Raw genomic sequence first — 16,955 nt, 5'->3', positions numbered from 1 at the left:
AACTTCTCTCCTGGTGTTTATTGTTGTACATTGGAGGATTCAGCTGCCTTCTGTGGCACAGCGTGGCAGAGACCCTCACTGTGATGGCTTCCATCAGTGGCCCGGCTTGGCTCTCCCTATGCCCCAGTGTCCGTGGCTTGCCATCTCCCACGCACTGCTCTACACGGTTAGCGCCGTGACCATGGCAGGCATGTGTGGGGGGTAGAGATGTCAGCAGGGTCTTGATTTACCAGCCCTGTTGTGGTGCTGAAGATACGTGGGTATTAAAGTGACCTGCTATTAGGTCTCCACATAACTGGAGCGTAGCGAGAGCTCTGCCAAGGCAGCTGAGTGGGTCTCTTTCCAGGGCTAGCTTGTCTCTCGGCCAGGCTAGGGGAACAGGCCCGGCACGCGTGTCCATGGTCAGGCCAGGACGGGGTATGTGGCGGCCGTGGTCACTCCGCAGTTGTTGTCCCGCATGGACATGAGGATGTAGCCGTCGTTCCCCCAGTAGGTGGACCAGGAGTTTTTGATGAGCCAGTAGCTCTCCCCTTGGAGGACCCCGTAGCCCACGGCTAGCACCGCATGATCCAGCTCGTTGCTCTTGTTTCCTAGGAGAAAGGAGAAGAATGGCCATCAGAACTTTCTTGCACAAGAGCGTCCATGCAGTGTGAACTCTTGCGCAAAAGCACATTGATTTTTCTGAGGTGTGGACGCGCTTTTGCGCAAGAAGTTTTAGCGGAAGATCTCCTCCACAAAAAGCTTCTTGTGCAAAAACCCTGCAGTGTAGACAAAGCCCTAGAGTTCTTTGAGGGGGTCAACATATATGTGGACAAGACCGACCCAGCAGATTCAGTATACTTAGATTTCCAGAAAGCCTTTGACAAGCTCTTAAGTAAAGTAAGTTGACATGGGATAAGAGGGAAGGTCCTTTCATGGACTGATAACTGGTTGAAAGGCAGGAAACAAAGGGTAGGAATAAATGGTAAGTTTTCAGAGTGGAGAAAGGTAACTAGTGGGATCACCCAAGGTCTGTCCTGGGACACATTCGATTCAACTTATTCATAAATGATCTAGAGAAAGGGGTAAACAGTGAGGTGGCAGAATTTGCAGATGATACCAAACTGCTCAAGATAGCTAAGACCAAAACAGACTGTGAAGAGCTTCAAAAAGATCTCACCAAACTAAGTGTTTGGGCATCAAAATGGCAAACGAAATGTACTGTTAATAAATGTAAAGTAATGCACATTGGAAAAAATCATCCCAACTATACATATAACTAGCCAATTAGCCCGTCCTAAGAAGGGATTTTCAGGTCTCTCCTCCACCTTGGTCTCTCCTGAGCCTCCAGTCTCTCGCTCCCTCTCTCTCGCTCTCCTCCTACTGCCTCCCCCTCTCTCTCAGCTCTCCTCTGCCTCCTGCCTCTCTCTCCGTCTCTTTCTTTCTCTTCTCCTCCTCCTGCCTCTCTCCCCTCCATCTCTCCTCACCCCCCTTCCCCTTCTCCTCCCGCTGTGGAGCTCGGCTGAGTGCTGCCTGCTCAGCCAGGCCGCCTCGGGGGAGGAGAGGCGGGGTGGTGATGTACATGGCCAGGGGTTGGGGCTGTCTACATCACCGCCCCTCCTTCCCCTCCCCTGCAGCGGCATCACTGAGGGGTGCAGCACTCAGCGCCATGGTGGGCGGGAGAAGGGGGGGCAGTGATGTACACGGCCACGCCCCCGGCCGTGCATGTCAGCACCCTGCCCCCCTTCCCCTCCCACCGGGGCTCAGCTGAGCGGCACAGCACTCGGCCGAGCCGCCACGGAGGGAGGGGAAGGGGGGCAGGGCGCTGACGTACACGGCCAGGGGGCGTGGCCGTGTACATCAGCATTACAGACACTGGGCTACTCTATATGATATGATAGGGACTAATTTAGCTACAACTACTCAAGAGAGAGATCTTGGAGTCATTGTGGATAGTTCTCTGAAAACATCCACTCAGTGTCCAGTGGCCGTCAAAAAAGCAAATAGAATGTTAGGAATCATAAAAAGGGGATAGAGAATAAGACAGAGAATATTTTATTGCAGTGTTTCTTAAACTTTAAGACCAAGGAACACCAAACAATATTAAAAAAAAGGGGTCGGGGGAAAAGGGTCGGGGGGAAAGTTGAGTAAAAAAAGTCGCCCCTTTAAGGGCGGCCATTTTTTAATTCTGTTGTTCTCCGTGGCACACTGGTATACCCCGGAACACAGTTTAAAAAACACCGCTTTATTGCCTTTATATAAAACCATGGTTCACCCACATCTTGAATACTGTGCACAGATGTGGTTGCCTCATCTTAAAAAAGATATATTGGCATTGGAAAAGGTTCAGAAAAGGGCAACAAAAATGATGAGGGGTTTGGAACGGGTCCCATATGAAGAGAGATTAAAGAGACTTGGGCTTTTCATTTTAGAAAAGAGGAGACTCAGAGGGGATCTGATAGAAGTCTATAAAACCATGAGTGCTGTGGAAAAAGTGAATATTGAAAAGTTATTTACTTATTCCCATAATATAAGAACTAGGGGTCACCAAATGAAATGAATAGGCAGCAGGTTTAAAACAAACAAAAGGAAGCTTTTCTTCACTCAACCCACAGTCAACCTGTAGAACTTATAGCCAGAGGATGTGGTGAAAGCTAGGACTTCAACAGGGTTCAAAAAAGAGCTAGATAGATTCTTGGAGGTTAGGTCCATCAATGGCTGTTAGCCAGGATGGGTAGGAATGGTGTCCCTAGCCTCTGTCTGGAAATGGATGACAGGAGAGGGATCACGTGAGGATTACCTGTTGAGTTCCCTCCTTCTGGGGCACCTGGTATTGGCCACTGTGGGCAGACAGGACACTGAGCTAGATGGATCTTTGGTCTGACCCAGTCTGGCCGTTCTATGTTCTTATCTCTGTTAGCGCCGGAGCTCACGGGAACAGGACAGCCAAAGGAAATGCCAAGCACCAAGTGGTTAATTAACAGGATCCTAGACACGATGCCCATTGGTCTGACCTGGCTGTGGCAGGATCCAGCAGCTGCCTCTGCTTGTCCCAGGGGGGGCTGCTTTGTCCAACTGGAGACAAGCAAAGTCCCCGCCCAGCGGAGACCCTCGCGCTGCCCAAGACTCACCGCAGGAGGGCTCGTAGTAGACGCCATTGGCGTAGAATGCAAAGGACTTGGGAGAGGCGTCGATGTTCACAGCCAGGGGGCCGTGCTTGTAGAGAGCCGCTTTCAGGGCTGTGACGTTACCGGGGTCTACGTTGATGTAGCCGGCGACACTGGCGATTAGCTCAGACTGGTTGTAGTGACAGTAGCCGTTCTGCAGGGGAAAGCCGGGGCGGGAACTGGGTGACAAGGCTACTGCAGCCAAACCCACAGCCTTGCCCACCAGCCAGATCTCTCCTCTGCAGAGCAGAGAAGGCAGCCAAGGGGCGGGCAGGCAGTGCTGAGCTGTTAACACGCCCCTGGCTAAGGAGGAAGTTTCATTGCTGGAGACCCCAAATTCTCCTCCCCACCCTGGCACCCAGCTGAACTACTCAGGGACTGGATCAAACACCCAAGTTTCCACAGACCCACAATGTCCTTTCCAGCCACCGCCAGGCTCTGAGGAGCTAGTGACAGCTGTCAGCAAGCCCTGGCCGTGCAAGGTGCAATGGAGCAGCTCACGAGTGAGAAGTCACGCTCATGCACAAGGCGGGAGCTCTGGCCTCGCGGCTCTCCTGCCTAGACACTTGCACAGCTCCCCCCCATCCCATGCTGGATCATCTCAGGGTGCATCTAAACTACATGGCTCCGTCGACGGGATGAGGCATAAGGGGGAGGTCGATAAAGGGCTTTCATGTGGACAGGGGAGTGTCCAGACTGCCCTGATCTGCCAACAAACAGCTGATCATCAGCTGATCGGCAGAGTGCGGCAGCCATTTAAATTTAAATGAAGCCGCGATTATTTAAATCGCGGCTTCATTTCCCTCTGCTGATCAGCCTAATCTACATGGCTCCGTCGATGGAGCCATGTAGTTTAGACGCACCCTCAGCGTCCTGCAGCCCCCCGCACGATGCAGAGCAGGGCTGAGTCTGTTTGACGGTGACAGAGGTGAGACACAGGCAGCGTCAGGACACAGTTCTGCTTTGCAGAGCTCCTCAGCACCCCCATTCACGCTGGAGAGTGGTGGGTGCAGCAGCTGCTCAGCACCAGGGCTGGATTTGCACCTTTACGCAGCTCATGGAGGATCACCTTGAATGCCCCCTCCCTCATCAGCCGACCTTCCTGTGGCACACAGTGCGGGAGAGGTCAGGCACCCCTAGGCACACGCCTTCGGGGCCTAATTGGAAACCCGGGGCACTTTGCCTGCGTCGCAGAAGGAGCCCGGCTTAGCTGGGGATTGGACTCAGGTCACAATCCATGGCTCTAACCACAAGGCCACCTTGCCTCTGGCAGGCCTGGAGTCTCTGAAGTGGCGTGTGCATGCCCCGGATAGGGTACAGTGCACCTCCTCCACCCTCTGTTCTCCTCTGGTGCCAGCCCAGCACTCACCTGGCCCATGTACGGCCCGTAGGACTCAGTGCTGGCAATGCCACCGTGCTTCATCATCCACTCGTACGCCAGCCACTCCTCGCCGCCGTCGCAGGCGTGGTTCCCGAAGCCCCAGGAGCAGTCGATCAGGACTTGCTGGGACAGCGGGGTCAGCACGCCGGTCTGGGGAGAGCCGGGAGAAAGTCAGCGTCCCAGCCAAGAGCTCCAGAATCCCTTGGGTAACGCGCAAAGCCCAGAGGAGAGGGAGGATGGGACTTTCCCTGATCTGAGAGGGGTCTGTTGTCTGCCTGCGCCAGCCAAATATGCCAAAGGAGGGGGGGTCACTGGGGTGTGCCCAGCTGCCCGCTGTCCCATTCCAGGATTACCCCGCCCTTTGCTTCCTCTCCCCGAGCGAGGGGAGGCCTCTGCTTCCCAGGCGTGTTGTGTCTAGCAGGACCACACAGCACACTCCATCTCTACCCGCTGCTCTTTAGCAGCAGCCAGAAGCTAGCCCTGGATTCAGGCCACGTTCCCCTTCAGTGCCCCGACCTTAATGCCCAGCCCTGGCAGCTCCAGCAGCAGCCGCTCCGTGGTGCCAGGCGCCGTCTGGGGCTCAGGTGCACCAGCTGCCTTGGAGATTGAGCTACCCCCTCCCTAGACGCACACAGCAGCCGGGCTCTCACCTTGAGGAACAGAGCGCCCTCCATCGCCCCGGTGACAGCAAAGCTCCAGCAGGAGCCGCACACGGCCTGGTCCTTCACTGGGGTCACGGCGCCTGGGGAGGGTTGCAGTGAGGTAGTTTAGGGGGTTTAAAGCCAAGAGGGCTAATGGCATATTAGGGGGCATTAGGAGGAGCATTGCCGGCAGATCCAGAGAAGGGATTATTCCCCTTTATTCAGTTCTTGTGAGGCCACATCTGGAGTATTGTGACCAGTTCTGGGCCCCCCACTACAAAAAGGATGTGGACACATTGGAGAGGGTCCAGCGGAGGGCAAGCAAAATGACTAGGGGGCTGGAGCATATGACCTATGAGGAGAGACTGAGGGATTTGGGTTTGTTTAGTCTGCAGAAGAGGAGAGTGAGGGGGGATTTGATAGCAGCCTTCAACTTCCGGAAGGGGGGTTCCAAAGAGGATGGAGAGAGGCTGTTCTCAGTAGTGAGGGATGGCAGAATAAAGAGCAATGGGCTCATGTTGCAGTGGGGGAGGTCTAGGTTGGATATTCGGAAAAACTATTTCACTAGGAGGGTGGGGAAGCGCTGGGCTGGGTTCCCTAGGGAGGGGGTGGAGTCTCCATCCCTAGAGGTTTTTAAGTTTCGGCTTGACAAAGCCCTGGCTGGGTTCATTTAGTTGGGATTGGCCCTGCCTTGGGCAGGGGGCTGGACTTGATGACTCCTGAGGTCTCTTCCTATGATTCTAGGAAAGCCTCCCACATTCTTCCAAAGGAAAGTGTCCATTTTGCAGAAAAGCTCCTTTTTACGGAGAGTAACAGATCCTACTTCGGCCCTCTATGGGGCTTAAACCTGGAACCCCCTGCCATGGTCTACATTAGGATTGTATTTCAAAATAACCCCCCCAGGTCGAATTTATAAGCAGAGCATCCATACTACCACACCTGTTATTTTGAAATAAACTGCAGAATTCGAAAACTGTACTCCTGCTTTTCATCAGGAGTAACGCTAATTCCAAAACAGTTATTTCAAAATAACAGCTGTGTGGACGGTCAGGTGCTGCTATTTCTAAATAACTACTCCTCAGAGTAATTTGAAATAATGACTCTCCAGTGCTTCCTGAGGTTCTACGTCCGAGGTAGCGCGTCCACATGAACGGAGCCTGCCTCGGACTCATTTCGAGGCTTCCCAGTTGTGTGAACATGCTAGTTTGATTTTGTACAATCGGGAGTTAAGTTGAATTTACCAATTTTGAAGGAGTTTCCTAGTGTAGACGCGGCCTCAGAGCTGAAAGCTGCTGCCGCCGCCTGAGCTAAAGGCTTGCTCCAGTAGGTGGAGGCAGAATGAGACTCAAAACTCCTCCATGGTCTAGCTGCTAGAGTGGGAGGTGGGCTCCACAGATGGCGAGTTATATGGGCCTGTGGGGTCCATGTCCCACCCATAGTCCGGAACATGGGCCTGTCTTCATGGGCACCGGATTATGGGCAAGATGCTTGGGCTGTTCAAAGCCATCCCGCCCATGAACCTGGGGAGCATGGTGCCGGCAGCAGTGAGCGACGTGGCTCCAACCTGCTCTGCTCTGCCCCCAAGCCCCCACCCTGCCCTGCCTCTTTCCAACTTCTGCCTCCTCACTGCCAGGAGCTAGCAACACAGGGCAGAGCACCGTGGGCTGGGGCTGGGTCGCTCGCTGCTGCCGGTGCCAGGCCCCCACTAACTCCCCAGGCTGCCCTGGGCCCTGTGAGTCCCTGGCGTACGGGGCCCCCAAGGCACAGGGCTTGGGGTGGTGACCCCAATCAGTCCTCTAGACGGACAGCTCTGCTGGGCACCACCAAAAATTATGCACACTCGGCCCCCAGGGTAGGCCCATGTCCTTGAAATGTGGTAGCCGAGCTCAGCTCAGGAAACCCTTCAGCCCGGCTGCTAGAGAGGAAGCTCTGCCCTTCGAATGGGTTACACTAGCTCGTCAGGCGAAGGCAGGGAACCCTCAGTGCATCACAGCAATGGGACCCACTCCCTTCCAGAGGAGAGCCCCTCGGCAGGGCCTGGACTCCCCGCTGCTCCAGCGAGACCAGGTTAGAATGGGCGGCGGAGCACCGCAAGCCTCACTCACCAGACAGCCTCCAGTCCAGGCTCTCCGGGAGGACGAGGCTCTCGTACCCCTTGGACGGGAAGGGCTGCCCGTTGTTGGGAGCCCCGCTCTTGAGCCGCCCCCGCAGCACGGCCATCTCCTCCGGGGTGCGGTCGGCCAGGTGGTTCAGCACCAGCTTGTAGGGCAGGTTGGCCCGATTCTTGGAGTGGACGTACCTGGGTGGGGAGGGAGGCATAGAGGAGGGAACTGGGCCGCAGGCAGCATGGGCTTGTGGGCACCCTGCCTGCAGCCAGAAACCCCAAAACCAAACTGTCACAACTGGCCCGGGAGGCCCCTCGCCATGTCAGGGCGCTTGGGCGAAGCCACCCCAGAAGGAGCTGTTTCCTCCTTCCACCGGCTGATCAGAGGCCCCTAGTCTGGAGCCTGGAGAAGCTCAGCCCTGCAAAGCAAGGGAAGGGCATGGGGCAGATCTGGGTCAGCTTCCATGGGCCATGATGGAGGCTGTAGAGCAGTCATCCTTAGCACTTAGTGCTGGCCCTCAAAGCTGCACGTGGGGTGGTGGGTGCAGGAATGTCATGCAAGAGATTCCACCTGCTTTGGGGTGGGAGAGGGCAGGGGTTTGCAGGCAAACTTTCCAGCCCCCAGCCCCTTTGGTTTTTTGGGCGTCCAGCTGGAGACGCCTGGGGCTGGATTTTCAATGTGGGCCAAGTATCCACGAGCTACAGTTGCTCGGCTCTGCTGAAAAAAAACGGAGCTTGATGGCTCTTGAGCTGGACATTCAAAGATCCGCACCCAAACATCACACTCCGAAACAGTGTCCCGGGTTTGTTCCAGGCACAGGGTGCAGTGAAACCCGTACCTGAGCGTATCCTCCCTTTTGAAAGAGTTCCCCAGCGCAGCCATATGCAAACAAGTCACTTCCGTCATTTTTAGAAGACACCTCTAGCAAGCAACCAGTTTGTTTTGCTGGTGCCTTGGGTCATCCCTTGAGATGCTTCATCAAACCCTCTTATCCCTCCTTTCCATTCCTGGGCACCCCCTACCTCATGTTGTGGATGAAAGTGTGTTTCCTGTGCTCCCTCTCCTTCTCGCTGCGGTACGTCTTCCTGAACTTCTCCTTGTAGTGGTGGAACAGCCGGTGATGGACCGTGTCTGTCTCTCTAATCCTCCCGACAAACTCCTGCATCGGATTGGCCATGATCCGGTGCTCTGGCCCCGCTCCAGGCCAATGCTCGCACGTTAGACCTAGGAGGGACCGTAGGATTGCCAGATAGTTTAACAAAAAAATACTGAACACTGTCTCCCCCCAAAAATGGGAAAAAATTTTGTTGAGGCGAAAAAAATGGGGGAGACCAAAGTTGATAAGAAAAAAAAGCACCCCCCAGAACAGAACTGTGGAACACACACAAAAAAATAGTTATATTTTTTAAAGGAAGCTGCCCCTTTAAGACGGCCACCATCTCTGCTGGTCACGCGGGCCAGAGCAGTATGCACTCCGCTCCCACACCAGCCCGGCGCCACCCTAGCATGGCGCCCAGCAAATGCCCCCCATGCCCTCTTTGCTACAACTCTGCTGCACTCTTCACTCTCCCGCCAAATGTGGAGGGGAAAATGGTCCCCGCGGGCTTCCATCCAAGGGAAACAGTGGACATTTCACATGTCTGGTATTTCCTGGGTTTTTTTTTAACTGGAAGGAGCCCACAAATACCGGACTGTCCGGGTGAATACTGGACAACTGGCAACTCCAAGGGACCGGGGCAGAAGAAACCGTCTGAGACAAGTTTGTGGCAAATCCAGATTATCCCAGGAACAGACAGGCAGGGCAAAGACTGTAAAGAGCAGGACCTACTTTCTCAGATCAATCATAAATCAAGCAGGGTCTTCCCCAGGTCACTTCTTGCCACACCAAAAGTTGTGCTTGGCCTAGAGGCAGTGACTAGGCCAGATTTTGCTATTACAGGGCTGTTAATCTGGAGTAGCTCCCTCACGGTTGGGGCAGGGGTTTACATCCGGCCCTGCACCAATTGCAGAGGGCCCTCCCCATGTCGCCGGCTGGATTCGGAGCTAAGGGATGAAAGCTCTTTTGTACTACTCATCCCGTTACGTTTCAAACCCGAAGATCTTGATCCTCTCTGAAATTCCTTGGGCTTGAGTTTCTCAAAACCCTCCGCAACAGAAGCCAATGGTGCTGCCCATGCCAACGGCACCTAACCTGAACCGTGGGGTGACACCGGAGTGTAGGCTGGGCCAGGGCAGTGTCACTTTTCCCGTTGGGTGTGGCTTCAGTCCATCGGGGGCCAGAAAATTTGAGGCCCATGGAGCCTGGCAAGTTAGCCAGCCTGGTTCGGGAAGGGCGGGGAATGGCTGTTCACGGGCGTAAACAAGCTCCAGCAGAACTACACCTCTGTACACCAGCCGAGGGGCCGTGTGGGATGTTGACACTTCTCTGCGCAGTGCGAGGTTTGCCAGCGCCAGCGTTCACCACAGCCATCCCCACAGGCACGAGTGGGTTTCCAAGCACAGGCCCCAGAGTCACCAAGCCCCATGAGCGTCTGGTGGCTTAGGTGGGAGAAGGTTCTGCCTTCCCAAATCACCAGTCTGGCCCTGCCCACGCTCCGCCACCTACTGTGGGCGTCCCGGGGCAGAGTGTTGCTGCCCCAAAGTGCCCGTCCTCCGGGGCGGCTCAGGTCACGCCGCCGCCTCCCTCCCCGGTGCTCTGGGGGCTGGAGCCATGTGGCCTCATCTCTCCCCGCTGCTCCCTGGCATGGGCCTCACAGCCACCTCCTTTCCCACTACTCTGGGGTGGGGAGGCTGGAGCCTCCCACAGACCAGGGCAGTGGTGCACTTACCACGTGGCAGCCTGAAGACGCTGGCCGGGAAGCGGCGGGCGAAGCCGCTGTAGTCAATTTCGTACTTGTCGTAGTGGGAGCCCAGCAGGCTGTTGAAGCCCCGCATCTCGTAGTGGACGGGCACGGGGCCGCCGGCGGAGCTGGCCACCCACAAGGTGTAGACGTTCTTCTTCCGGCCCCAGTAGGACACGTTCTGCCACACGGCGCAGAGCTGCCCGTTGTAGGACTCCTCCCGCACGGGCTGGGGAGGCAGCGGGCGTTAGGGGCACATTTCCGCACGAGACAGGACAGCTAAATGCCGGTGCAAGAGGGGGTCTCTATGGTGCACATACAAGGTCCTGCCCGCGGTGCTCCGGCAGCAGCTGTGCAAGCTGTGAGCAACGGGATGGGGGCGGCGGTCAGGCCTAACTCGCATCTCCCCCCTTGGGGGACGTACCCCCTGGAGTGCACATAGGGAGAAACCCCCACCCTCTGCAGTGAATTATCCCTGGCAGGGTGCACGAGGGGGAGAGGGACCCCTCTTCACTTGCGCACCCACGGAAGGGTCACTCGGGCCCACCTTCAGCCCTGGCACAAGCTTCATGGTTTCCGTGGCGATGCACCTCTCTCAGGGCGGGGCTGGATCTGCCTCGGAACATCACTGCCAGGGGAAGGGATGCGCTGGCTCCGTTACCCATCATGCACTGTGCCGCCGAGCCCCGGGCCATGTGCACTTTGCAAGGCTGCAGCACCATGGCCAGCGGCCCGGGGGTATGGAGCAGGGCGAGGAAGCTGGAGGGAAGCAGCCCAGACCCTGAGCAGGAGGCCTGCTCTCTGGGGCCCTTCCTTGGCAGGAGCCCCGAGACAGGGGCTCACCTTGAAGCCGTCCAGAGTGGGGAAGACGCTCTGTGGGCTGATGAGATCCCCGGCTGTGCCGTTGACCCGGAAGCACTTCCGGACGTTCACCTGGGTTTCCGTGGTTTCTGGGGTCACCTTGAAACTGGCGCCAAATGGCTTCAGGGAGCCAAGCTGGTATGTGATGACTTGGCCTGCAGAGAGGCGCCCAGGGCAAGCAGTTACCGTGGAGGGCTTCAGCCCTCCAGGGGAGCCATGCTGGGCGCACTAAGCTCTCCCGCGGGGCCAGGAGAAGCGGAATGGAGGAAACCTTCACTCTGTGCTGAGCAACGGGGCTTTGGGAGACGCAGGCCTTGCCAGGGGCTGTGCTCCCTAGGACAGGATCAGGTCCCCACACTCAGCACTGGTTCACCAGAGGACTTGCCCTGCTACGCTGCTGGCAGGAGAGGCGAGGAGAAGCAGGCTGGCTGGACAGAAGAGGCTGGGCCGTGCCATTGCAGCAGCTGTGACCTGAAGCCATTAGCTGCTTTGCAGCAAAGAACCAGGGAACTCACCGGAGCGGTGCGCACGGTGGCTCTACCCCCGAGTGCCCTGGCGTGGATTTCCCTCTCCGGCAGACCCAGCCTGCCAGAGTCAGGACCCCAGCTCCATGCTTAGGGGTAATACTAGAAGCTCATTTATTCGTCCCACAGAGCATAAACTGACCTCGCCTCCGGGACCTGGGCCCAGGTGCTGTATCTTGAGGCACGTCCCAACCCCAGAGGACATCCCAACCTCAGAGGAGAGAGCCTGGCTGTGCAGCCAGACGTGGGCAAGGGGAGAAGGATGCTGCCTCCCTGGACTGCTACCCCCACGGCACTCAGGTGACCTACCGTGGTAGTACTGGATCCGGCTCTGGCCTCCGGTCAGGTTGTACCAGGCTTCAAAGGGCTCCTCGATTTCAGCATAGGGAAGCCTGATAACACCTGCAGGACCACACGGTGACAGAAGCCAGGTTAAACTGAGTCCATCCCATAGAGACAAGGTCACATTTTTGCCCTAGGGACGCTGTCCCTAGATCAGTGGTCTCCAACCTTTTTACACCCAAGATCACTTTTTAAATGTCGGGGCAAGCCAAGATCTACCCCATCCCTTCCTCCAGGCCCCACCTTCTCCACTCCCCTCCTCTCCATTATGTACTGCCCCCAGCCCTGACTCACTCTCACTGGGTTGAGACAGGAGGTGCGGGCTCTGGAGAGGGATTAGGGTGCAGGAGGAGGTGGAGAAGGGGATGCTGGCTCAGGGAGGGGGCTCCAGGCTGGAGAGTGTTGGGGTCAGATGGAGGGTTGAGGTGCTGAGCAAGCCACAGGCTTGTGGATGTGGGGTGCAGGAGTTTGGGTTGGGGTGTGTGAGGGGCTCAGGGTAGGGGGGGTGGGAGTATGATGGGCTCAGGACAGATTTGCAGTGTGTGGATGGTGCAGGAGTGTTGCGGCAGAAGACTAATGATGTAGGGGCTCAAGACGGGGTTCAGGGGTTTGTTGGGCTCAGGATTCTGGTTGGGGGGAGGGGTGCAGAAATGTTATGATGCTGCGGCCAGATGGGGACTTGGCCCCAATTGGGGGCTAGTTGGCCAGGCTTCATTTTTAAATACAATATTATGTCCAACACAAAATGTTTCAGCATTGTCTTTATTTATGGGAGGAGTGGGGAACCGGTTTTGGGTTGGGGGTCGCTGACCCACAGAAAAATCAGTCGGGGACCATGTAAGTGACATGCAAAAAACAACCCCTCCAAACCCTCCCAAGCCTCACTGATGTGGCCCCAGCTGAGACCCCCGGCACTCCAGCCCTGGGGGGAGGGCAAGTAGGTCTGAGATTCAAGGCCTCAGGCCAGATTAACTCTTCTGGGGTTCCAGGGTCAGTGGATTTTGTGGACCCCTTTATGCTCTGAGGTCGGGCCAAAAACGAGGGATCTAGTACATGGGACAGGAGTGCCAGCGAATGAGATAGGGATGGGGGTGCAGAATCTGGGTGGAAGTAGGGTACAGGAACAAGCTGGGGATAGGTGTCTGGCCAGTGGGCAGGAGGCAGGGTGCTGGTGAGGGTCTGGCTAGGGGCAGGAGGCAGGGTGCTGGTGAGGGTCTGGCTAGGGGCAGGAGGCAGGGTGCTGGTGAGGCTCTGGCTAGGGGCAGGAGGCAGGGTGCTGGTGAGGGTCTGGCTAGGGGCAGGAGGCAGGGTGCTGGTGAGGCTCTGGCTAGGGGCAGGAGGCAGGGTGCTGGTGAGGCTCTGGCTAGGGGCAGGAGGCAGGGTGCTGGTGAGGCTCTGGCTAGGGGCAGGAGGCAGGGTGCTGGTGAGGCTCTGGCTAGGGGCAGGAGGCAGGGTGCTGGTGAGGCTCTGGCTAGGGGCAGGAGGCAGGTTGCTGGTGAGGCTCTGGCTAGGGGCAGGAGGCAGGGTGCTGGTGAGGCTCTGGCTAGGGGCAGGAGGCAGGGTGCTGGTGAGGCTCTGGCTAGGGGCAGGAGGCAGGGTGCTGGTGAGGCTCTGGCTAGGGGCAGGAGGCAGGGTGCTGGTGAGGGGTCAGGCCAAGGAGAAGGGTGCTGGTGGGGGGGTCTTTTCGGGGTAAGGGAGCAGGGGTGCTAGTGAGAGGTCTGGCCAGGAGAGGGGGGCAGGAGCAGCTCAGCTGGTACCTGGGGGTCTCCAGGGACGAGGATCTCTGGGGCAGGGTCTGTGGCAATGCTGGAAGAAGCGGACATGCGGCTCCTTTAAGATATCCAGCCGCTCCGGATCCTGCACCACCATCTTAACTACCCCCCCCCCCCGCCTCCCCAGAGCACGGGGAAGGAAGGGAAGACAAGAAAGCGTGTGCACTGTTGTGGGCCGGGGAGCAGCGTGCGCTTTCTTCTCTCCCCCCGTCACGCCGCAGGAAGGAAGGAAGGAAGGAAGGCAGCACAGGGAAGGAAGAGAAGTCCAAAGGCTCTGCTCCAGATCTGGCACTGGATCTGACGCGGAGCCGTGGGACTTTCTTCCCATGCTGCAGAAGCCGGAGCTAGATCTATTTTTGCAGAAGGCTACAGCGCCAGCGTGGGCTCCTCGCTAGCGGTGGAGGGGAGTAAAGTGGGGGCCGGGAACACTGCCTCACGCTCGACTGGCCATGCCCCCACAATCATCCAGTCGATTGTGATCGACTGGTTGGTGGCCACAGCCCTAGACCGTACACTCAGACAGGCTGCCCAGCTGCTGGCTGACTGCAGGGGGAGCTAAGAATGACCCAACAGCTGATTTTAATCTGGGGACGGCCTAATCCTGAGCCCTGGCTTGCTCTGCACCCAGGCAAACTCCCTGAAGCCAGCGGGAGGGTGCAGAAGCCAAGTAAGGGCTTGCCCCGTGCTCTCTAGCCTGGTTTCACGGTCCAGCATTTTCAGCGCAAATCATTTTTCATGGCTGCAGATTCATGATGGATTGGGGTTGGGGACATGGGGCAGCACAGAGGTAAATTTCAGCTACTGGAATCTTCCCTTCTAGGGAGAACTCGCTGGGTCCTACTGTAATTTTTTCAGGCCAATACAAACTTCTAACATGGGCCCCCTCCCACACAAAGCACAATTTGCAGCCTGGGCCAGGCCCGGTAAAGTGTATCCCTCTCCCTGCCCCCAGGTGCGGGCCCTGAGAGCTGGTCATGATGGGTCCAGGGCATTAGCCCAGCTAGGAGGAGAGTGTAAGTTTCAGTTGTGTCTTGTCCCAATAGGGAGCCTAAGCAAACCACTTCAGAGGTAAAAAAGCTCCTTTGCCAGGGTCTGAAAGGGGCTAGAGGAGGGGAAGGGAAGGGGTGGGGTGGGGTGGGGTGGGGGGTAAATTGAAGGTTGTTTAAAGATGTGATTGAACAAATCATATGGCACCTTTTGCATGGGGGACAAACCCTGCACCCCAGTGTTCCAACAGGTGGGGGCCAGGGGCTCTAAATCTGCCCTCCTTTGCATTTTGTGCCAGTTCCAGATGCAGCCCCACAGCTTTGGTGGCTGGAACGCACCCCAGACCGGGAGGGGACCGATTTCTGAGTCAGACCTGGCTGGCATCACAGGAGAAGCGCTACCCCCTCCACACCCAACCCTTGTGCTCAGACCCCCGGCTACCCTGGACTTGCAGCTGGCACCACTTCTGCCCTGCCAAAGTGCTTTGGGCCACACTTGCAAAGGTATTTAGGCGCCTAGCGCTGCCAATAAGCACCCAACACCCCTTGATTTCCAGGGGGATTTAAGTGCTCAGCCTACCGCGGTGTTTTGGAAATCTTACTAGCATCCTTAAGCACTACAGAATGCCTGTGAAAATCTGTCCCTGGGGGAGCCTGAGGAGGAGGAGGGGGTTCAACAGCACCTTCCAGACACGGCTCTCCAGGCACTGGCAAATATTAATTAAGCCTCAGAAGTCCCCTCTTTGAGACGCCAGCCCCACACGCACAGGGCCAAGCACACTCCTGGCGCATTACCTGTAACGTGATAGACATCTCCGAACCTGGGGACTGGCGGTAGGTTAGCCTTGGCTCCTGGAAGAGAAGGATCATCTTATCGCCAGGTGCAGCTCCTCCCCTCCAAGACCAGCCCCTGGAAGCTGAATGGATGTGAAGCCTTCACAGCCTTCCAGGACACAGCACTGTGTCTGTAACCCCAGCCAGGTGCAAAGAGCAGCCCAGCTGGTGGCGAGTTAGATGAACGGGAAGGGCCGGGGCTGTGACCTCCTGATTCCCAGACCCCCAGGGCTCACATGCAGAGAGTGGGGCTGGAAACATTTTTGTAATGGGGGTGGGGAGCTGAGGGCCATACCCATGGATTTGGGTTGCGATTGCAACTTCAACCCAAGGGGGTGCTGCAGTGTCACACCCCTCGTGCCAGCGCCTAGGCACGCCAGCAAGGGAAGAGAAGAGCATGGCCTGGCCGGGGTACTAGTGCTCTGTAAGGGCACCCCTCCCCCCATACATCCTTCGATGGCACAGGACCCCAGCGGCTCTACCCCAGAGTTACTACTTTACACTAAGCCTCTGCATCCCACTCCCCCAGACCAAGTCCGAGGGCAGTAGGGGACCAGTGCCACCGATCTCATGCTCCCGCAACTCCCAGAGAGTCCAGAGAGTGTCCAGGGTGCAGGATCTGCCCTTGGTGGATAAAGGCTGCCTCATGCCAGCACTCACTGGCCCAGCAAGCAATTGCACCTACTGTGAACTGCAATATCCCCGTCCAGGCCAGAACCAGGGGCCCCCCAATACATCTATGGACTGTCACTTCCTACCCTTGTTCCCCTCCTTTCTGCCAGGGAAAACTCCCACCAGACCTGAGAGCCAGAGCTCAGCTCTAGACCCATCGCACCAGGGCAGGCCATTGAAAGTGGGTGCAATAGCCCTTGGGGCAGGGAAGAGACAGGACTTGGTGGACAAGGTTATAAAGGGGGATTCTCTACCAAGGCTGCTGGAGGCAGACAGCCCCATGGGACTCCCCGCCACTAGCTCCCAGACTGACAGACAAAGGCAGCGACCCCACCACCTCCCTCCGTCTGGGCCTGGCCTCTGGAGCCACGGAAGGGCCAGCAAGGACTGTGAATGCTGCGAGCCCAGGGCTAGGCTAGCAGAGCCCACCCACTCGCTGCCTTTTCAGTACCCCCCCCCCCCCATATACAGGGTGTGGCAGAATTAGCAGGGAGATAAACTCACCCAGGGAACCGCTCCACAAGAGAAGGATCAGCGTCCACCGGAGGGTCGCCACAGGTGCAGCCCGCAGAGCCATGGTGCTCCCTCCCTTGCTCCCGCTTTGCCAGCCGAACCTCCCAGGAGCCCCCTAAAAGGGAGGCTGGATGCCAATCACTGGTACCCTGTCAGCCAATGGGAAAAGTCAGCCCTTCCCCATGGGCGGGATAACAAAATGCTGCTGAATTCAAGAAGAGGCTGGGTTCTTTGCAACCTGCCTATTGGCTCCTGCAGGTCCGGGGTTGGGCGCAGAGGCTCAGCATGGGCACATTGAAACACGATCGTTGCGGGCCAGGTCAAGGCCGAAAGATGCC

At 57.1% G+C, this 16,955-nt stretch overlaps 1 protein-coding gene across 1 annotated transcript; it reads right to left on the bottom strand.

The window, feature by feature from the left end:
* LOC102458104 (digestive cysteine proteinase 1-like) lies at nt 1-16,740 on the bottom strand. Its single transcript, XM_075908780.2, has 11 exons — nt 16,609-16,740; nt 15,394-15,450; nt 11,808-11,900; nt 10,957-11,129; nt 10,102-10,342; nt 8,296-8,497; nt 7,274-7,467; nt 5,178-5,269; nt 4,516-4,677; nt 3,111-3,300; nt 1-590 (listed from the first exon to the last, which is right to left on the bottom strand). The coding sequence occupies exons 1-11, from the start codon at nt 16,679-16,681 to the stop codon at nt 403-405; spliced, it is 1,665 nt and encodes a 554-aa protein (XP_075764895.2). The 5' UTR covers nt 16,682-16,740; the 3' UTR covers nt 1-402.
* Between the last annotated feature and the right edge of the window lie 215 nt (nt 16,741-16,955).

The sequence above is a fragment of the Pelodiscus sinensis genome, chromosome 26, assembly GCF_052426305.1.
Source record: "Pelodiscus sinensis isolate ZL-2025 chromosome 26, ASM5242630v1, whole genome shotgun sequence".
Classification (NCBI taxonomy): Eukaryota; Metazoa; Chordata; order Testudines; family Trionychidae; genus Pelodiscus; species Pelodiscus sinensis.
This window is presented reverse-complemented; position numbering and strand designations above follow the sequence as displayed.

What these genes read in the sequence shown, in the direction of transcription:
- LOC102458104 (XM_075908780.2), bottom strand. Translation starts at nt 16,681, where the DNA reads ATGGCTCTGCGGGCTGCACCTGTGGCGACCCTCCGGTGGACGCTGATC. An exon ending in AGGGCGCTCTGTTCCTCAAG is followed by an intron (nt 4,678 to 5,177) that starts GTGAGAGCCCGG and finishes GGCTCTCCCCAG; the next exon opens with ACCGGCGTGCTGACCCCGCT. An exon ending in ACGGGCCGTACATGGGCCAG is followed by an intron (nt 3,301 to 4,515) that starts GTGAGTGCTGGG and finishes TTTCCCCTGCAG; the next exon opens with AACGGCTACTGTCACTACAA.